A 22,808-nucleotide genomic window follows, 5' to 3' on the forward strand; every position below is an offset into this window, starting at 1 on the left:
ATCTGAGCGCAAGGGGCTGTGGGGTAGCCTAGTGGTTAAAGCGTTCGCTCGTCACACCGAAGGCCCGGGTTCTATTCCCCACATGGGTACAATTTGCGAAGCCCATTTCTCGTGTCCCACGCCGTGATATTGCTGGAATATTGCTAAAAGCGGCGTAAAACTAATGGCACTCAGAACGCAAGCCAGAGAATCTTGCGTTGGACCTACACATGTGTATATACTTGTCCAGAGATTCTAAGTGATAACGTGCACATAATGTGGTACAAGTTAAGTATAATCACTGAAACTATTCATGTACCGGTATCAGTTCTGTCATGTCTAGTGTGTTTTATGTTGAAATCTTATCCCCTTATCGACCAAATATATAACAAAATACACTAAACGTCAAAAGAAACGATACCCTCCTACATTTATGAATTACTTAAAAACTATCAAAAATATGTTGGAAGGTATTAGTTTACAAGAAAGCTTAACAACACAGCTTTATGCAAATCAGGAAACAAAATTCTCAAATGCATTCATATTTAGGTGAAATGCATCTTTTTCAGAAGAGTTAATTGTCCTATTTTCGTCCATGCCGAAATAAACCAAAAACAGTGATTTAGATGTCCAAAAGAAACGTTGAAATACAATTCTGCTATGAGACAAAGATAAACCATTTAAAGTCACCATTTTTCAACTATTAAACAAGAAACAACTGTAGAGTGTGTAAAATTGTAAAATAATCATTCCTATGAGTTCAGTCTTTTAAAACATTGTCTGCTGATTTGCATTAGTAAAAACAAGTAAAAGTGTCTTTGATATTGTGAAAACGTTTTTAGGAACCTTTAAAATTATCTTTGTTAACATTCTTGCTTGCAAAGTAACATTTTTCCATTTTCTGTTTACACATAGCAATATCAATCGCCAAAACCCAGCAATATCGAAGCAGTATTTGCATCCATTTCACATGTAGAATGATTCTATAGGGTATGAAGAGAACCTAGAATGCATGATATGATACACAAGTACGAGAAATATGCCACGATTAACAGCTGAAGAGAGAAAAAAGAGCCATTGTAATGGTGCTGTTGCCAACGCCCTCGGATGCCATCGTATCACGGTTATAAGACTTATTCAGGGCTTCAGACAGACTGGGGTCACCGCAGACAGACCAAGAAGTGGACGTCCACGCATCACAACGCCAGCTGAAGATAGGTACCTCCGTCATTAAGGACGGAGGGTAACGTTTCTTTTGGCGTATAGTGTATATTCATTAACTTTTGTACCTGCAGGTTCTTGGACATGTTATGAGACAGGTGGTGTGGCAGTGCAGGCAGGCGACTGAATCTGCCATTGGTCGTACAGCTAGCCTGATCTACTACTGACCTTCATCTACCAACATATGCCATAGGTTGTACAGCTAGCCTGATCTACTACTGACTGTTCATCTACCAAAATATGCCATTGGTTGTACATCTAGTCATATTTAATATTGGCTGCTTATTTACGAAAATCAGCCATAGGACGTTATATGCAAATCTGCCATTGGTGTTTCTTCTCGCCAAATCTATCACTGATTTTGCACCCAATCAAATCGATCCTTACTTGTTCATCCAGTCACAAATACCATCGGTTGCTCATTCGGCCCAAAATACCATTGTTTGTTCGTTAAACAATATCTAACATTGATATCCCGTCTTTGTACACTGAAAGCATTGAAACTTCAAGTCAAGTTAACTTATTATGCACGATAATTTAAGAAAACCATGTTTAGGAAATAAAATTATGCATATGTTCAGACAAGTTACTACCTGTTCTTACTGTGGAGGGCAATAGTGCAGTGGCAAGGCGTCTGCCTATCACGCTGAAGGCCCGGTAGAGGCACCTAGGTTCGGGTCCCGAGGTGGGCACATTTGCATAGTATCCTTGGACAAGATATTTAGATCCACATTGTCTCAGTTCACTCAGCAGTAAAATGGGTACCCGTAAGGATGTGCTGGCAATGTGAGTGTTTAGTTCATTGCGCTTAACAGGCAACATGGCTGTATGATCCCTAGGGAGTTGAAAAAGTATCGGAAAGTACTATCGTGTCCTGTGACCGGTGATAGTAATGTACGTAGCGCCGTGAGCAGGCAATGTGCCTGGATATGAGCTCCATACAAGCGGACTATTACTACAGTATTACTATTACTAGACAAGTACACAGCCTTCCTTATTTACATTTGAGTTTCAATGTTATGTTATTATATTTCATTCCGAGCTGGAACCTCACTAGTTACCTCATACAGAAACAAAATCATGTTCAGAAAAGCACACATCCTCTGTAATTATATTTCAATGTTACCTATAACCCGTAAAGCCAGCTTGCTACGCAAACAGACGTTTTTAAACGACAGGATGAGTTTATATTTCGATCACGCACTAGATAGTTTTTAAAGCGAGCCCAAGACTACCGGAGCCTCATTCCTCCTCCCGACTCCTCAGCAACCGGCCAGTCTCGGCCCAGCATGGCGCGGGGCCTCGCACTCGTACTCTTCTTCACCGCAGCCTGTCTCCCCTCTCTCCTGCGATGTGAGTCCCAGAAGCTCATAGTGCTGTTGGTGGACGGCGTGAGATGGGACTACCTGGACTACGACGGTTTTGGGGAGGATGGATTCCGTCGAATCATGCGTACTGGGGTACGCGCCGAGTACTTACAGCCAGACTTCCCGACAACCTCCTACCCCAACTACTACAGCATCATGACAGGTGAGACACATTACTACTTAATGTTAAAGTATCGAAACAGGTGAGACGCTCGCGTACCTACTGTTAAAGTACAGAGACGGGTAAAATGCTCACCTACCTACTTTTATTGTACCAGTGCAGGTGAGACTCAAAACTAAATACGGTTACTGTATCAGGACAAATGAGACGCATTACTACCTGTTATTATACTTATCAGGACAGGTGAGACGCGTTACTACATGTTATTACTTATCAGGACAGGTGGGACGCTTTACTAATTGCTGTTACTTATCAGGACAGGTGAGACACGTTACTACCTGTTATTACTTATCAGAACAGATGAGACACGATACAACCTGCTATTACTTATCAGGACAGGTGAGACACGATACTACCTGCTATTACTTATCAGGACAGGTGAGACACGATACTGCCTGTTATTACTTATTAGAACATGTGACACGCGTTACTACCTGTTATTACTGTACCAGGAAAGGTGAGACTTTATCATATTTACTATTACTGTGTCATGACGGTTGAGATAGGTTACTACTATGTAACAATGCCAGGTGATATATGTTACTACCAACAATGACAGGTGAGATATGTTACTACCAACAATGCCAGGTGAGATATGTTACTACAAAAATGCCAGGTGAGATATGTTACTACCAACAATGCCAGGTGAGATATGTTACTACCAACAATGACAGGTGAGATATGTCACTACCAACAATGTCAGATAAGATATGTTACTACCAACAATGCCAGGTGAAATACGTTACTACCAACAATGCCAGGTGAGATATATTACTACCAACAATGACAGGTGAAATACGTGACTACGAACAATGACATATGAAATACGTTATTAGCAACAATGACAGGTGAGATAAGTTATGTTACTACCATCAATGACAGCTGAAATATGTTACTACCAACAATGACAGCTGAAATACGGTACTAGCAGCAGTGTCAGATGAGATACGCTACTACCAACAATGTCAGGTGAGATACGTTACTACCAACAATGACAGCTGAAATACGTTATTAGCAGCAATGACAGCTGAAATACGTTACTACCAACAATGACAGGTGAAAAACGTTACTACCAACAATGACAGGTGACATATGAAATACGTTACTACCAACAATGACAGGTGAGATATGTTACTACCAACAATGACAGCTGAAATACGTTACTAGCAACAATGACAGGTGAGATACGCTACTACCAACAATGACAGGTGAGATACGTTACTACCAACAATGACAGGTGAAATACGTTACTAGCAACAATGACAGGTGAGATACGTTACTACCAACAATGACAGGTGAAATACGTTATTAGCAACAATGACAGGTGAGATATGTTACTACCAACAATGACAGGTGAAATACGTTACTACCAACAATGACAGGTGAAATACGTTACTACCAACAATGACAGGTGAAATACGTTACTACCAACAATGACAGCTGAAATACGTTACTACTAACAATGACAGGTGAAATACGTTACTACCAACAGCTGTGACAAGGTGAAATACGTTACTACCAACAATGTCAGGTGAGATACGTTACTACCAACAATGACAGGTGAGATGTTACTACCAACAATACGTTACTACCAACAATGACAGGTGAAATACGTTACTACCAACAATGACAGGTGAGATACGCTACTACCAACAATGACAGGTGAGATACGTTACTACCAACAATGTCAGGTGAGATACGTTACTACCAACAATGACAGGTGAGATACGTTACTACCAACAATGCCAGGTGAGATACGCCTTTACCAACAATGTCAGGTGAGATACGTTACTACCAACAATGACAGCTGTAATACGTTACTACCAACAATGCCAGGTGAGATATGTTACTACTAACAATGCCAGGTGAGATACGCTACTACCAACAATGACATATGAAATACGTTATTAGCAACAATGACAGGTGATATACGCTACTACGAACAATGACAGGTGAGATACGCTACTACCAACGATGTCAGGTGAGATACGCTACTACTAACAATGACTGGTGAGACACGTGACTATCTGCTCTATTGTGTCAGAACACATGAGACGTCACCGTACGCACTATTACTGTGTCACGACACGGGGAGAGCTCTTTGCATGCGACTACTGTATCATATGTACCCGCCTATTATACCTTGCAGCGAGGGTCACCCTCTGTCACTGCCTACCGGAGACTACAATACACAAATAGATGCTGTTGTATTCATGTAGATATAATGATTGTGTTATTCGTTGAAACTGGCGCATTGCCTATCTATATTTCCCAGGTACATAAATCACAAATAAAACGATATCATTTGGTGCACGTTAGAATACATTTTATCCGCGCTATGTACCTCCTCGTTCAACATGTGATGCTCGTGCGATATGTCAGTTAATACTCAGATAGGTTACCTGGGCCAGACACCAGCTGACGTCTGGAAGGGAGTCACGTGACTCGGATATGGGATCCAGACATGGGTTAACTGAATCATTGAAAGTGATCACTTCCTTCCCCCCAGCAGCCCTCTCCAGTGTCATCCCGACAACCGGTGCCAGCTGCTCCGTAACTCGCCCCGACCCCATCACATGACTCCTCGAGAATTCTTGGAACATTCCTGGTTTTGAATTCCACCTAAATGTTATGGCAATATATCCACTTTCTGCATGTGCTCGCATACAATAGTTCATGCGATACGAACAGTAGCGTGTGAGATATAGTGTGATATTTGGGTAAAGGTAGATGATGCCATCATATTGGGAGGAAAGGTGGTACTGACACACCTACGGTTCAGGAAATGAATAAATGAGTTGGGCTTGACTCCGCTTTACACAGTGTCGACTGGATGTGGGAAGAAAGCCCAAAGGGATGCCGGGCTCTTGTCGTTTACCTCTTCAAAGACATATTCCGGTCTAATGAGATATGATCCGACATTCGTAGGTTTTAGTGTTCACTTGTGACGAAACTCAACTGGGCCACTTATGCCCCTACCACGGAACGAATTTGAAGATTGTACTTTGACTGACTGACTGACTGAGTTTGGTTTTACGTCGCTTTTAGCAATATTCCAGCAACATCACGGCGGGGGACACCAGAAAAATGGGCTTCACACATTGTACCCATGTGGGGATTCGAACCCGGGTCTTCGGCGTGACGAGCCAACGCTTTAACCACTAAGCTACCCCACCGCCCCTGTACTTTGACACCAGGGTAACATGCTCGTAGGCAATCATATGGAAAATGTGTGTTATCATACCATGATATCATAAGGAAAATACGTTATCATACCATAGTTATCATCGGGGATATGGAATAATAAGGAAAATGTGAGTGTTATCAAACCAATCTTTGTATAATAAAGAAAATGTGAGTGTTATCAGACCATTCATTGTATAATAAAGAAAATGTGAGTGTTATCAGACCATTCATTGTATAATAAAGAAAATGTGAGTGTTATCAGACCATGGTATAATAAGGAAAATGTGAGTGTTATCATACTATTGTATCATAAGGAAGATGTAAGTGTTATCAGACCATGGTATAATAAGGAAAGAGTGAGTGTTATATCATGGTATAATAAGGAAAATGTGAGTGTTATCAGGCCATGGTATAATAAGGAAATCATGTTTACATATAAGGAAAAAGTGTTATCAGACCATGGTATAATAAGGAAAATGTTATCATACTATTGTATCATAAGGAAATTGTGAGTGTTATCATACTATTGTATCATAAGGAAAATGTGAGTGTTATCAGACCATTCATTGTATAATAAAGAAAATGTGAGTGTTATCAGACCATGGTATAATAAGGAAAATGTGATATCATAAGGAAAAAGTGTGAGTGTATAGGAAAGAGTGAGTGTTATATCATGGTATAATAAGGAAAATGTGAGTGTTATCAGGCCATGGTATAATAAGGAAATTGTGAGTGTTTACATCCTATGTATCATAAGGAAAATGTGAGTGTTATCAGACCATGGTATAATAAGGAAATTGTGAGTGTTATCATACTATTGTATCATAAGGAAATTGTGAGTGTTATCATACTATTGTATCATAAGGAAAATGTGAGTGTTATCAGACCATGGTATAATAAGGAAAGCGTGAGTGTTATATAATGGTATTATAAGGACAATGTGAGTGTTATCAGACCATGGTATAATAAGGAAATTGTGAGTGTTATCATACTATTGTATCATAAGGAAAATGTGAGTGTTATCAGACCATGGTATAATAAGGAAATTGTGAGTGTTATCATACTATTGTATCAAAAGGAAAATGTGAGTGTTATCAAACTATTGTATCATAAGGAAAAATGTTTGTTATCATCCTATGTAGCATTAACAGGACATATGTTAGAGTTAAGGACAATGTTCGTGGTATACCATAGTATTATACGGGAAACGTGTTGCCACACACAGAGACTGACTGACTGACTGAGTTTGGTTTTACGCCCTTTTTAGCAATATTCCAGCAACATCACGGCTGGGGACACCAGAAAAATGGGCTTCACACATTGTACCCATGTGGGGATTCGAACCCGGGTCTTCGGCGTGACGAGCCAACGCTTTAACCACTAGGCTACCACCGGCCCCACTCACAGAGACCATAAGGACAATATATGTGATCATAGGTGCAAAAGGGCAACATACGTGTATGCCACATGAGTAATTAATGCAGCAGCTCACGGACAAAATATGTGTCTGCACATAGTAGCAAGAACAACGTATGTGTTATCATATCGTAGTGCGTAAGACTGCATAGTTAAAGCGGTGTATACACGTGTATTGCTTAGGAAGACAATACACATATTATCATATTGGAATATCATAAGTATATTATTAATGAAATTGGTATACTGCAGTACCCCAAGGACAGTAACACAAATATGTAGACGTACAGATATACATGTTATATCATTGAATAAGGGCAGTATTCGTGTTATTGTCATAATGTAGTAACACGAGAATAGCAACAGATGTGTAGTCACGTGGTTCATCATACCATTGTTACAAGGAAAGTATTCGTGTTATTATGATAATGTAGTAACATGAGAATAGCAACAGGCGTGTTGTCACGCGGTTCATCATACCAGTGTTACAAGGACAATTTCCGTGTTATTATCATAATGTAGTAACACGAGAATAGCAACAGATGTGTAGTCACGTGGCTCATCATACCAGTGTTACAAGGACAGTATTCGTGTTATAATGATAATGTAGTAACATGAGAATAGAAACAGGCGTCTTGTCACGCGGTTCATCATAGCATTGTTACAAGGACAGTATTCGTGTTATTATCATAATGTAGTAACACATGTGTAGTCACGTGGTTCATCATACCACTGTTACAAGGACAGTATTCGTGTTATTATCATAATGTAATAACATGTAAACAGCAACAGATGTGTAGTCACGTGGTTCATCATACCAGTGTTACAAGGACAGTATTCGTGTTATTATCAAAATGTAGTAACATGAGAACAGCAACAGATGTGTAGTCACGTGGTTCATCATACCAGTGTTACAAGGACAGTATTCGTGTTATTATCATAATGTAGTAACATGAGAATAGTAACAGATATGTAGTCACAGGGTGTATCATGCCGTTGTTACAATGGACATTATTCATGATGTTACAACTGTGTATCAATATATGTTACTATACGGTTGTTACCACTGGGCCTCGCGTCTTTGCGAGGATTAAAGATTATAAAAATATATAAAAAATTGGGATGACTCCCGACTCGAAATGCTTCAAAGTACAATAAAATCATTATGTACTGTACTATGAAGCATTTCAAGTCGGGGGTCATCTCAAATATTTAATATTTTTTAAAATCTTAAATCCTCGTAAAGACACGAGGGCCTGTGGTTGTTACTGGGTCAGTATTCCTGTTTTTACCTTACTGCAGTAACACAAGGGTCATATGCTTGTTATCATACTGTTATAGTTAACACATAAGCATACCATGTGGCGCAGATTCAACACTGGTCGAGCAACGCCCATCGTGACGTAATTCTGGCATACTGAACTAGACTAACACAAATATAGGATTCGGATCATTGCTGCCAGGAGTTCAACTGTAGTATTTCGATGATAACTTTCTTCAGCTAGATATATGCATGGTACGATGTCAAAACAATATTTTCATGCCTTGATGTTTGTTGACTGAATAAACATTGTTGATATTTGAGAACATGTTAATCACGTAACGCGTGACAGAGCATGAGTTTAGCAGGTGCGAGAGCCACACAGGTCAGGTCAGTCGTGACTTGTCTGCAGACATTTAATCGTTCATGCAACAACGAAATAAGGCAGCGCAATTCCTTGGAATGAATGTTCCAGTGCGTTTCCCCCGAAACCCTTTGGCGTGTTCGGTTCTCAGTAATTTGCTTCTGTCTCAGATATCTGGAATAAAGTGCCAAAGTATGATACTCATTAACTGTCCTGTGAAGCATTAAACACGGTTTAGGAAAACCGTACAGTGGCGGGTGGAATGGTAAATAAAGTGTCATAGAAAGGGTGAGTAAGTGGGGGTTACGCCGTTGTGAACACTGTGTCAGTTACTAATTGTTCTACATTAACTCTGGAATCTGGACTAGATGCAACTATTTTCGTGAAACCAACAAGCAAACGTATGACGCAAGACTAACGCTTAGTCCCTGAATATATATAACTTTGATAGTAACAAATAAACCTATTTATATTGAAAAGGAGCCCCAGTAAGTTGGTAGATTCAGGTAACCTGGGGGAATCTAGACTTGCTTCATTTAGGGCTTTAGCATTGAAGAAAAGGCTGGGCAGTAGGAAAAATGTGGTTCAGGGACTGTGAGACAGACTAGTATGAAGCTAACAATGATAATATCGAAAATATATCACAACGGAAAAGATAAAAACAGAATAAGTGTAAAACGATTATACACAAAGGGACTTACGGTTTATGCAAAAGGTACTTTGAAGAAAAGCTACCATCGTGTAACTACGACCTTTTACCCATGGCAAGTGTTCCATGTGGATCTACCGCCAGGCAGCGATGGTCAATGTGGTCAACATTTGACCCTATCAGTAACACTGAGCCTAAGGATATTGTTTTCCCGACCTTTCAAAACATTGAGCATTCTTCCTCCTATAATCTTGAATAGTTACTGTTTATTTACCTACCTATCATCTTACCCCGTGTAATTGTCGGAGGAACCACAGGGGAGCGTGGAGGCACCCACGGGGCAGCGAGCACCTGTCGTGGGATCGGATCCAGACACCAGTGCTCTGTTAGATGCCCTGGGACGGAATTGGTGAAGGGTGGTCGGAATTCCTACGTGAGTAGGGTAAGACTATAATCCTCTGGCGCCATGTCTCTGCGTGAAGGTGTCCAGATCTGATAGGAACCACAGAACAGTGGTCCTTCGTTTATCAAGACTAATGAATCTGCTGTCATTAAGGAGAATAAACGAAACAAGATCCTGGACCCTGCGTGAAATATCGACACTTATCACAGAAAAAGCCCATTATTTTGTTGATTCAATCGATGTAAGAAGACTTCCCTTGAAGTTCCAGTTTTCTTATAAATACACCTTGTAATGAACGCTATCGCTAAATCATTCTCACCTGGCAATGCCCTGTTAAAAGGACTTTTGAGGAAGGCCTTCTTTCTGTTTTATTTTCTCGAGGAAAGTTTTTTTATAAGACTGATTGTCTTTAGTTAGCCATAATGTACATTTAGGTGAGAGAATGTCGTCGAAGATGTAGTTAGCCACAGTGAATGTATGTTGTGAAAATATCTTGGAAAATGTTGGCAAGTACATTTGTTATGTTTTGGAACGTCTCTTGAGCCTCAGTTTATGTATGTTGTAAAACAAAATGTTTCAAAACCACAGTGGTTGTGCTTTGTGGAAATGTGTTAGAACGTGTAGCTAGCCAGTCGCTAGCTTGTGTGGAAATGTCTCAAAACGTGTAGCTCGCCGCAGTGATTATATTTTGTGGAAACGTCTTAGAACGTGTAGCTAGCCACATTGAATATATTTTGTGGAAATGTCTTAGAACGTGTAAGATAGCCACTGTGGTTAAATTGTGTGAAAACGTCTTAGAACATGTAGCTGGCCACTGTCGTTAAATTGTGTGGAAATGTCTCAAAACGTGTAGCTAGCCACTGTCGTTAAATTGTGTGAAAACGTCGTAGAACGTGTAGCTAGCCACAGAGAATATATTTTGTTGAAATGTCTTAGAACATGTAGCTGGCCACAGTGGTTACATTGTGTGGAAACGTCTTAGAACGTGTAGCTAGACACAGTGGTTAAATTGTGTGAAAACGTCTTAGAACGCGTAGCTAGACACATTGGTTAAATTGTGTGAAACTGTCTTAGAACGTGTAGCTGGCCACAGTGGTTACATTGTGTGGAAACGCCGTAGAACGTTTAGCTGGCCACAGTGGTAAAATTGTGTGAAAACGTCTTAGAACGTGTAGCTGGCCACAGTGAATATATTTTGTGGAAATGTCTTAGAACGTGTAAGATAGAAACAGTGAATATATTTTGTTGAAACGTCTTAGAACGTGTAGCTAGCCACAGTGAATATATTGTGTGAAAACGTCTTAGAACATGTAGCTGGCCACAGTGAATATGTTTTGTTGAAACGTCTTAGAACGTGTAGCTATCCACAGTGAATATATTTTGTGGAAATGTCTTAGAACGTGTAAGATAGCCACAGTGAATATATTTTGTGGAAACGTCCTAGAACGTGTAGCTAACCACATTGGATATATTGTGTGGAAACGTCTTAGAACGTGTAGCTAACCACAGTGGTTACATTGTGTGAAAACGTCTTAGAACGTGTAGCTAACCACAGTGGTTACATTGTGTGAAAACGTCTTAGAACGTGTAGCTGGCCACTGTGGTTACATTGTGTGAAAACGTTTTAGAACATGTAGCTAACCACAGTTGTTACATTGTGTGAAAACGTCTTAGAACATGTAGCTGGCCACTGTGGTTAAATTGTGTGAAAACATCTTAGAACGTGTAGCTAACCACAGTGGTTAGATTGTGGGAAAACGTCTTAGAACGTGTAGCTGGCCACAGTGATAAAATTGTGTGAAAACGTCTTAGAACGTGTAGCTGGCCACAGTGATAAAATTGTGTGAAAACGTCTTAGAACGTGTAGCTGGCCACAGTGGTTAAATTGTGTGAAACTGTCTTAGAACGTGTAGCTGGTCACAATGATTATTTTTGTGTGTACTGTTGTGAAACAGGTAGCTAATCCATTGTTCAAGTGTATATATCTTAACCTTTACTGCTTGCCCAATGCAACCCACTGTTTGCATTACGCTGTATACAGTACAGGCAAAAGCTGAGTCTTGAAAAAGGAACTACTTTGCGGGTTAGAAAATAGTCCATTTTTTCACCTCTTCAATCTTTCTAAAAGGCGGATCCGTACAATAAATAAGGTTCTGCTGTTATTTTTTAAGTTGTCATTCTAGACAGTTGCGTGCCTCCCATAACGCTGTCAGGCGTGATGAAGACAGCGCCCAGTTGGTTTGTATGATATACGACTAGCGTGATCACCATGTATGTCTGTTGCGGGTTCTCCCCATCACCACCCCTATAGCCTCATGTGATGGGGGAGGAGAGGGAGCGCTGAGTCCACGGACAGGTGATATCAGGGGGCCGGAACCAGTTCACCAGAAATATTTCCCCAAAGTGCTACTGTGTCATTGTATATTAGGTACGCCTAGATATACACTAGATAAATAGCAGACAGTTGGCTGTGGGTGTCTCTACGATTCCACGCCCTTCTGCCTGATTAGAGACTCGTGTCGTTGAAAGTTTTTCTATCGGTTTCCCATTTCCTATTATTTAAGCTATCTATTTGCAACGAGGCATAACGCCAGAGGCTGACCTGTAAACCATTCACGATGATGTACTGGCTTAAGCTTGGTAAAGGAAATCTCTCTATTTGCAGCGTATGGCTTCCGATGAGAATGGATTCTTACCTGTTTTCACATATGATAAGTTTTATGTAAACCCAAGTCTGTCTTACAGACCCTAAAACAAATATCCAAGAAAGCCCATGCAAGTCTAGAATATGTGGCAAGTGAAAACGAATGAAGTCTCTAGGCTCCGTTCCATTGCATTTTTTTAATATTTTTTATGAACAGTTTTTTTTCTGTAAAATATGTTCATTTCAGAGACTAGACGTTAGTCTAGTAAAACACTCAACAGAACATATAAGAATGGAGTGTTACCAGACCAATGCGTATGCTGCGTAAATGATAAGATCTATTCGGTATTATACTATAACCTTGCAGGCTGCGTCTAGCATGATATTTTGTCAGATGAGTAACTTTATGCTCAAAACTTGAAAACTGGAAATTTTTATTTCGTAATGTTTTCATTCTGAGGTTCTTCCTTGACATGTAAGGTAGCCGAGTTGATTAAGTCATCGCTCGTCACGCCGTAAGCTATGTTCAATTCCTAAGATGGTTGCAATGCCTGCAGCCTATTTCTGGCGTCCCCCGCCGTGAATTGTAGAGTTGTTGGAATATTGCTAACAGAAGCGTAAAACTTTGCTCATTCTTCATCTGAGAAAAGACACTATCATTGACATATCACCAGATCTAGTGCGACTTCACGTATTTGTGTGCGAGACCTTCTAACTTGGTTACTGTTAAGAATTGGGATGTGTCGGCGAGGCCTGAAAATACGATTTGAATCCATCATGTTGGAAACCCCCAAAATGTTATCAGACCAAAGTCATGAAAGAAGACAGACGATGATGACCTGTGGCTAAAACCACCTCGGGTCTATCAGATACTGATTGGAACCTCCATCACCTGAGACGGAAATAACCCGGGCAAGTATTTACTGTTATCCACTTTATCACTTTTAACATACGGACAGAGAAGCAATTTACGGGCACTAACAGATATTTTGGGTGGTAGCCACTTCTTTTTTTTCAGTGATATACTTTTCAAAAAGCAATATATAATTCTAATGGCCAGAGACAAAAATGTATGTTCGACGCCGTTGCTAATATCGACTTGTACCATATGGTTCCGTGTTTTCACCTGCCGCTGCATGTGTTTGTGACAGGTGTCATCTGTGGTGAAGGATACTCTAATTTTTCCGCGAACACATTGTGTTATCAATTATTAAAAAGTACATGTTCATAACAGTCGGAACTGACCCTGCTTTCAGCAGAGATTTCCTATTAGCATGGACAAAACCCGTGAAGATCCAGGTTAGAATTGATCTTCAGTAACCCATGCTTGTCGTAAGAGCCCGTGGTCAGGCTCGCTGACTGGGTTGACACATGTCATCGTATCCCAATTGCGTAGATCAATGCTCATGGTGTTGATCACTGGATTGTCTGGTCCAGACTCGATTATTTACAGACCATCGCCATATAGCTGGAATATTGCCGAGTGCGGCGTGAAACTAAACTCACTCACTATTATGGAAATGGTTTCTCTCTGTTATTATCATGTTTGTCGAAGTGATAACGCTCCCGGCTATGATACATTTATCTAACTTAAGCACAAACATAATGGTACTTTCTATATCGAGATCTCATCCTTAGCATGTAAATGAAGGATAAAACACTTGGTAGATTTTATCCTGTTTTTCTGAAAACTAGAACCCATCCCACAATCATTTCCCCATAACGCATTTATATAACGTTCTGTCTTCTGAGAATAAACGTTATCATGATGCCCTTTGCCCGTAACTGCCAACGACTTTACTTTCTCACACACACAAAAACAAAAATAAACCTGGCTCTCCGTGTTTTTCTTAAACTTTGGAAATGCACTAACCATCTTATCGTTTGGGCAGTCGCGCCTGCAGGTCGAGATCCAAGCATTTTCAAACAGGAAATCTTTGATCACTGTCGGTTGAACAGGTCCTTGTGGGTCTCAGACTGTATTTTTGCATAGTGTGAATGCTCCAGAGACAGTAGCTGTTACAGAACATACTTCTTACTAGAGATAACTCAACGACTTGATTCTATCTCGGACGCATGAACCATAGTCATAGTGTTATTCTATCTTGCATAGAGATGGCACCCCACCCAGCTCAACTTTATCGCCCAGATGTAAAACGCAAGCATTTTCCCATTCACGCTCTCATTTCCGCGTTCTTTCTGCCGACAAACAGCTGTTTTAGTGATAAGTTTAAATCCTGTGTTGATACAGGGTGAAGAAAGTAGCGTTAATGTCTTGCATCTTATCTGTTTCACCTTGTAGAAGATAGGCCGGTACCTTATCGACAGTTATTCATATCTATCATATATCATAACGTTTCAGCCGTGAGAGATACTTATCAAGACGAAAATCTGTATACACGATGGAATTGGTTTGGGATACAGAGGCAGAGTATTCTTTCGCATCCCTCATGCTTCTTCCTGTTAATATCTATTACTAATTAACATATGTTCTTATGAATACACAATGCCATTTAGAAAGAGGTCAAATGTCACACATGCTATTTTTGGGATTACACTTTCTCTGATCACAAAATCCGTGATCTTGATATAATACCAGTTGCCCGATTTCCATTGTTGTGGAAGCCACCGCCTTTTTAAATGGCTTCCTTTGTGTACAGGCGATTAGGTGCCTGGCTCTGAGAGTGTAGTTTCGAAACCTGCATGTACTAAAATCTGTACTTTACTGAGAAAGTGTCAACCGAAATGTGTTATGTTTTCTTAGTTAAAACGCAGTGATAGGTACATTTAGCTTAACTGTATTGCAAGTAAAATTACTCCAGCCCACTTGATATTACTATTACAGATTTGATTATTCCTTGTTTAAAGAGACAGCAAACTCACGAGCAACGTATTTCTGTAAGTAGGTCTTACAGTGCCATCTTACACAGGGTCTATGTTAACTAAACGTCACTTGTTTGTGGTGTTGCAAGTCACTATTATGATGCATCACCATTATTTACATCCAGTTAAGCCGTTTCGTCATATTGTTCTATTTGGTCCGATAATGAAACTTAACCGTAGTGGTGTGGGCGTTTTGCTCTTCGACTGCCCGGGTTCGATCCTCCAAAATATGCAAAGCCATTTTCTTCTATTTTTCTTTTTCCTCCTCCTCCGCTTCTTCAACCCCAACTCACTCACCTATTCGTGCTGGGACGTCATTTTTCACAATCATTTAAAGTTGATAATGCAGTAACGCCATATCACTCATCTCGCGTTATCATATCATGGCTCATTTTGAAGCCGAGCTTAGTTTAGTGTAGGAAGGTTGTTCAACTGATTGGTTATTGTTTAACGCCGCAATGTTGAAATTATATGACGTCAAACTCTTAATATTCGACCCAGTGAAGATCCGGGTTAGAATTGATCTTCAGTAACCCATGCTTGTCGTAAAAGTCGACTAACGGGATCGGGTCGTCAGGCTTGCTGACATGGTTAACACATGTCATCGTATCCCAGTTGCGTAGATCGATGCTCATGGTGTTGATCACTGGATTGTCTGGTCCAGACTCGATCATTCACAGACCGCCGCCATATAGCTTCGAGTGCGGCGTAAAACTAAACCCACTCACTCACTTAATATTCGAATCTGGACCAGACACTCGAATGGTTGATATCAAACATCTTGTCGCTCAGTTTGGATGAGATAATGACATAGCGTCAGTATTATATCGTCACGTACTGTGACATAGGAATCGCACAGAGGCCTGACAGCATACGGTCTCGGTGTTGTATTCTGTGTGGTTGTGTACAGTACTCTTGAGTCGCGTGATGAGATTACACAAAATAGATTCCCGTTGTATTTAATTTATATATATTTCACAGGTTTGATGGTCTACTTTTCATATAATATTTTTTTCGAATTCCATTTTTTGAATTGTAAACCTTGTAAACTTGACTTAAGAGAAAACAGTCCAGTGTGTAAACACCATCCTTATATTTCGCATGCACGTTAATATGCTCAGTGGTATTATTTAACGTGACGTGAGAACTCCGTTGTTATACCACGGTTTGCTATACAGATGAAGGGCAATACTTTCTGGAGATCGAGCAGGTCTTCCGAACTCCCTTAGGCAATATAACCTTGTTTCATTCAGTTTTCTTTTAGGTAACGAAAACGTGGATATATATCTACGCCTTACTAATATTTAACACAGACAGACCAAAAGGAAGAAATATAATAGTTTATAGCATATGTATGTCAGTCATAAATATTGTATGAGAGAGAAAATGTCACCTGAACACGTCTGTTTACAGTGATGATTTAACGTTACCTTAATTACTTGGCATGTGTAATAAAATACTTTAATTTCCCCACAGGCCTCCACTGTGAGAGTCACGGCATGGTCGGCAACTACATGTACGACATCGTGAGGAACCAGTCATTCCTTATCGGTACAAACCCAGACCAGTACAACGCACACTGGTGGGATGGTGGAGACCCTTTCTGGATCACTGCCACGAGACAGGTGGGTACACAGCGAGGGTATAGGACGCCATTACTAATGCACCAAGAATAATATTAATGTTTAGGGAAGTAAAACGCCATCGTCGGTTTATGTTAAGCAGATGTTGTTGACTGTTTCTGATCGAAATGCCGTTGATTAAAGTAAACGTAAACAAAATATGTTGGGTCTGCATGACATGTCAGTAATATAAGTCTCTGTCCTTTCCGAGGTTCTAAATCCTCACCAATAATGGTGACATGAATTTCACACAGTACTCCATACCAGATATACCCTGCTTCTTGCTCCAGGGCAAGAGGACGTACATGTACTACTGGTGCGGGTGTGAGGTGGAGATCCGGGGTCTGCGTCCCACTCAATGCCAGAGGTACCCCAACAGGCCCCCTACCATCAACGATACCCGTGGCGCTATCACAGACGCTCTGAATAAGCTTGAGGAAGACAAGGCTGATTTTGCAGGTTTGGTCGTAGTTTAACGTCGCACTCAACAATATTCCAGCAGTAAATGTACAAGACAGATTCCATTGATTGATTCATGAGGAAAGTACCCATCGCCATTGGGGTTGACATGTTACCAACCATAAATTGTTCCACAGAAACTTTTGGCGTGCCATAGTTTTTAGAAATGGGTGTGAACATTAAAGTCGCACAGTTTCTGTTTCCACTTTTGTCAACAACGTGCGATAAACGTCTGACACCTGCATCCATCTTCTTTCCTCCTTCATCAAGATGACATACTGTGATGTAACTCAAAACATTGTTGAAAGTAGAGTTAAAAACAGCTCCCTCGCTCTTTACGTCGACTATTGGACGTAAAGAATGACCTTTTAAAAATTAACTATATCATTAAACTTACACAGTATCAGGGAAACATTTGCTGTGTTTGCAGGTATTTATTACGAGTTGGCAGACAAGTACGGACACCGCAGTGGGCCTTACAGCTCGTTAGTGATGGGCTTTTTACGTGACCTTGATGCTCAACTGGCCTTCCTAGTGGCCGACCTTGACCGACGTGGTCTGACTGACAAGGTCAATATCATGATTGCGTCCGATCACGGCATGACCGCCATTTCTCCCACAAGGACAATAGATCTGACCAGGGAACTGAGTCCAGATGACGTCCTCATGACTATGGACAGCGGGACCCCTGTCTTGATATGGCCTCGACCTGGGAGGCTGGAGCAGGTGCGTGAAGCTAGTTAGTGGCAAGGACGTGTTTTAGACACAAACGGCCTTGTCGTAAGGCCCCTTAGTGGATCGGGTGGTCAGACTAGGTGACTTTGTTGATTGGGTGTCAGCGAATCCTTTTACCGTGGAACGTTGCTGATATCAGTGGGCCAGTCAATTATTGGCAGGTTACCGTCATAGTACGAAGTTAAAAAGTAATACCAAATTGTTCACACATCATCATAGCAAATATTAATGTAAGTCAGCGAGTCTGACCATGATAAATTGATGATTTGTGCCTTGTGCCCCCATTGTCTCTACAATAATGTGTATTTTTATGCGATGTCCAGTTGTATGAAAGGCTCGTTGGGATCTCCGAGCACCTGAAAGTGTACAAGAAAGAAGACATTCCAGAAAGATGGTATTTAAAAAATGGCCGACTCACTCCACCTCTGCTGGCAGTGGCGGATCTCGGGTGGACCATTCTCATTGTGAGTTATCTCCCCTACTTACTTCGTTATTTCGTCAGTCTCGTTTCCCAATTCTTGATAAAATCGTATGTTTGCGTTCTCTGCTGCTACGCAAAGATTTGAAATCATTCCATTACGGGCCATGTCAGAAAGAACTCTCATCCAACCAATCGGGTTACAGGAACGCAAAGTGAAGGTCCGAATGTGTTTCCTTAGGCCAAAATATTAACATGGGGTATCCCGAACGACAGTTTCAGTCTGTAAGATAAAACACTTGAAAGAGATTTCCATATCCCGCCTGAGAAATTCCACAGTCTATCAGCTATTTCTGAAGTTTCGTTTGATCAAATAAGAGTATCCTTCAATATGTATGTATCAATGCGCATTCTGGAATGAAAGCAGCCATTTTGAAACCAGTGAAGACCGAAAAAGATGCTTCACTATTTGCTAGATCCTGACATTTCATTGGTCGAAAGGTGGTTCTTGTGTCATCTATAATGGAACCTCTTCAGATCTTTATCGGTAGCGGGTACTTAAATCCCATGTCAACATGCATTGGATCCAATTCTTACCAGTACCTTTGAATAGTATGAATAAAAGCCATAACGTATCGGAAAGGTACGAGAAACACTGAAGGACAAAGGTATGGAAATGGAGACGTTACAATCTATATGTCATATTATAAACCTGATTCTCTGCATGTGTTATAAGGTAGGTGCCGTGAATCTGCACGTTTGTATTTTTCAGCCTAAATATCCCCATTTCCCAGCCTCCTCTGCTACTATGAATCCCCTCCAGGGCACACATGGATACGACAACACTGAACCAGATATGAGAGGGATATTTATAGCCACTGGACCAGGTGCGTGAATGTACTAACATAGGGGTTGTTGGATAGCACAGTGGTTAAAGCGTTCGCTCTTCACGCCGGCGATCCGGGTTCGATTCCATATAACTACATTGTATGAAGGCCATTTCTGGTTATATTACTGGAATATTGCTAAAAGCGGTGTAAAACCTCACTACTTTACGGTCATCGGTACGAATTGAACCTGTGTATGTGTTCCCTCTCAAAGATAAAGATCATTATGCAAGGTCAGAATCTGAGTTAGATAACGAATGTCTTTATCCGAATAAATGTAAGCAAGAACCGGAAAATGGTGTTTCAGATATTTAAGGAAATGTAGGTTAATAGCAAGGGAAAAGCCACCAGTATTTTACATGGCAGTCAGCACTAGGCTGTATGATGGCGACTTCAAATAATCAATAACCAACTTGGGGCTATACAAACTAGTGGGTGATGACATGAGCACTAAAACGTCTCATCATCCACTTTACATAGTAACCACCAGATACCCATTCAGCCCTGTACAAACAAAAAATCGTGTTTGTATCTATATATATGGTCAATCTGCATGCACCGGAATTTGCAAAGGGTATTATTTCTACAAAAGTAGGATGGATGTCATTTGAATGAGGGGCGGAGGGGTAGCCTAGTGGTTAAAGCGTTCGATCGTCCCGCCGAAGGCCCGGGTTCGATTCCCCACATGGGTACAATGTGTGAAGCCCATTTCTGGTGTCCTCCGCCGTGATATTGCTGGAATATTGCTAAAAGCGGCGTAAAACCAAACTCACTCACTCATTTGAATGATGACGACGGCGATGATGATATGGTCATTATTAATACTATTCATGTTCCTGCCTTTGATTTCAGCGTTCCGTAAGAACGAGGTAACTGTCCCCTTAAAGGTCACAGATCTGTACCAGGTGATGTGCAAAATCGTTGACATTACTCCGTCACCCCACAACGGCACATGGGACAACGTCAGCGGCATGCTGGCTGAGACATCGTCATCGGTGAAATGTTTCAGCTCTCTTGTCGTCGTTCTGGTAGTTGTGCTCAATGTGGTTCTATTTTCCTAATGTTTTTATTATTAGATATATATTTGTCGTCATATATTTTGTAATGCATACATGAGAGAAAATGTCTATTATATCTATCTCTATTTTCCATGTAAATAAAAACTGTTTATATGTAAAATATCAATTGTGTTTCAAAACAGAAGCTGTACTGTGGACAGACGAATGACTATAATATAGTATGAGAGAATATATATTTTATAAACGCACGGATCAATGTAATAATTGCGGGCAACAAAAAGATCGAAGTTCAAGAACGAACCTGAGTCCATGCTTATAGAAGTGTTGTAAAATCTGTATCACTGAACAAGGATGCGAGTTACCTCCCCTGGTACATCGATCACCACGTCAAATCGGATTTGATATCATGGTCAGTTAGACGTCATAAACGTTTTATCAGCAAGGTGATACATTTTGTTCTAAAGCCCTGATGTTGTCGGAGACGCAATGTACTTCAGTGGATATTCAGGTGGTATATTCCAGCAATCAAACATTTCAAATATAGACATACACACACTTACGTCCAGTAACATAGTAGAAACATAGTAAAACCTCGCAGTTCCCTGTTGACGTATATTTCATGGTGTGTCCGGAACTGTTGGCGAGGTTGGACGGCACATGATATTATACAGGTGCCATAGCCTCTGTGAGCGCTGTTATGCATATTTTGTACATGACTCTTCTTATACAAGATAAGATCGTGGTTGACATGAGAATTGACTTGAAGCACCCAGGTTGAACACAGCATATAGTTGAATGCTAAATAAATCACCCCTGTGTGCTGAAGATGGTTCAACACCTATATCAAGGCAATGCTTTGGAATACAATTAAATAGCTGACAGGATCTTGCCCGAGTAAGCGCCTACGTTTTGATGGTGATGTAAGCAATGTTCCAACAATGTAAGCGCGATCTCACAACCTGAAATCAGACACAGGTCACCAGAGCTTTTTAAAATCTTTACAGAATGTTGCAACAGCGCGTAGCCTATATGACGTTACCATAATTTAAACTGGTCACTTTGTATGATAAGTCAGTTTACGCAGATATACTACAACAGAAAGCAGGATCCGCTGAAGTCTGTAAAGCTGTTTGAGGGATCATGAACATACGGTCCTCTGTACCTCGAATAATCGACTAGAAGGACCTGTATGTTATCGACTACTATGCTTCCTTTCTCAAACTGCCTTATGTTTGTCGCTGTGTTTCCGGAACTTGACGTAGTAGATAATGGCGGCCACCAAAACGAAAGCCAATACTGGTCCGTAAGTGAAGGTTCTCTTCCACGTGATGAGGGGTCGGTAGGGCACCTTGATGAATGCCGCTTCAACGTTGCTCCAGGTGCCGTTGTGCGGTGCGGCAGTGATCCGTAAAATTCGACACATGAGTTGATAGAGGTTTACGTTTTCTAAAGCTGGTAATGTGTAGCCTTGTTTAAGATCTGAAAGAAAGAAGGTCGAATATTTTGAACCAAACATTTGTATACATAAGGTAATGGAGTGGAGTATGGGTGTAGTTGGCTTTGTACATTTTCAAGCAATATCGCGACTGGGTACTGTGAGAATGGGATTCATACATTGTATCAATGTGTGGATTTAAACCCAGAACGTTATCAATGTCAAGCTGGAGCAAGTCATTTTGTAGAATATGTTCCTCTGTCTTCCTGACTACACGTAACGAAACGCAACACAAACATTATTGTTCTATTATAGACAGTTATCAGAAAAGTAGAAATACATTTCGAAAGTATCCTGATAGGTTTAATCTGGAAAAGCACTGCACATGTTCATTGGCGAAGTAAAGTAGCTGTCCTGTGAATACATTATACATATAGCTTAAAGCGCTAATTCAAATAAACAGTGAAATTCATCTGCAATAATCGAAGAGTCGCACAGACGGCATGTTCTGTCCTCAGGCGCCGAGCACGTCATTTGCTGGTGTCTATCGGCCAATGGGGATTTAAAGTACTGTCTTAGTAATGGTATCTATATAGTGGAGAGGTAATAAAACAATCTCAAAGGATGGGGTGTATGGCGATGGCCGAAGGGCTAATTTAGTCCGGATTTGTGGACCCGG

General features: G+C 40.7%; 1 protein-coding gene across 1 annotated transcript; it reads left to right on the top strand.

Annotated features, from left to right (window-relative positions):
* The first annotated feature begins 2,454 nt into the window (after positions 1-2,454).
* LOC124287673 (glycerophosphocholine cholinephosphodiesterase ENPP6-like) lies at positions 2,455-20,856 on the top strand. The gene is made up of 7 exons (XM_046724178.1): positions 2,455-2,730; positions 17,031-17,179; positions 17,467-17,635; positions 18,066-18,361; positions 18,694-18,834; positions 19,561-19,675; positions 20,528-20,856. Exons 1-7 carry the CDS (start codon positions 2,490-2,492, stop codon positions 20,734-20,736), a joined length of 1,320 nt encoding a protein of 439 aa, XP_046580134.1. The 5' UTR covers positions 2,455-2,489; the 3' UTR covers positions 20,737-20,856.
* The last annotated feature ends 1,952 nt before the right edge of the window (positions 20,857-22,808 follow it).

This window comes from Haliotis rubra, unplaced genomic scaffold, assembly GCF_003918875.1.
Source record: "Haliotis rubra isolate DU_JTF1 unplaced genomic scaffold, ASM391887v1 Scf404, whole genome shotgun sequence".
NCBI classification, from domain to species: Eukaryota; Metazoa; Mollusca; class Gastropoda; order Lepetellida; family Haliotidae; genus Haliotis; species Haliotis rubra.

Coding starts and splice junctions, on each gene's coding strand:
- LOC124287673 (XM_046724178.1), top strand. CDS start 2,490: ATGGCGCGGGGCCTCGCACTCGTACTCTTCTTCACCGCAGCCTGTCTC. Junction 17,636..18,065: donor AGACAAGGCTGATTTTGCAG/GTTTGGTCGTAG, acceptor CTGTGTTTGCAG/GTATTTATTACGAGTTGGCA. Junction 19,676..20,527: donor ATTTATAGCCACTGGACCAG/GTGCGTGAATGT, acceptor CTTTGATTTCAG/CGTTCCGTAAGAACGAGGTA.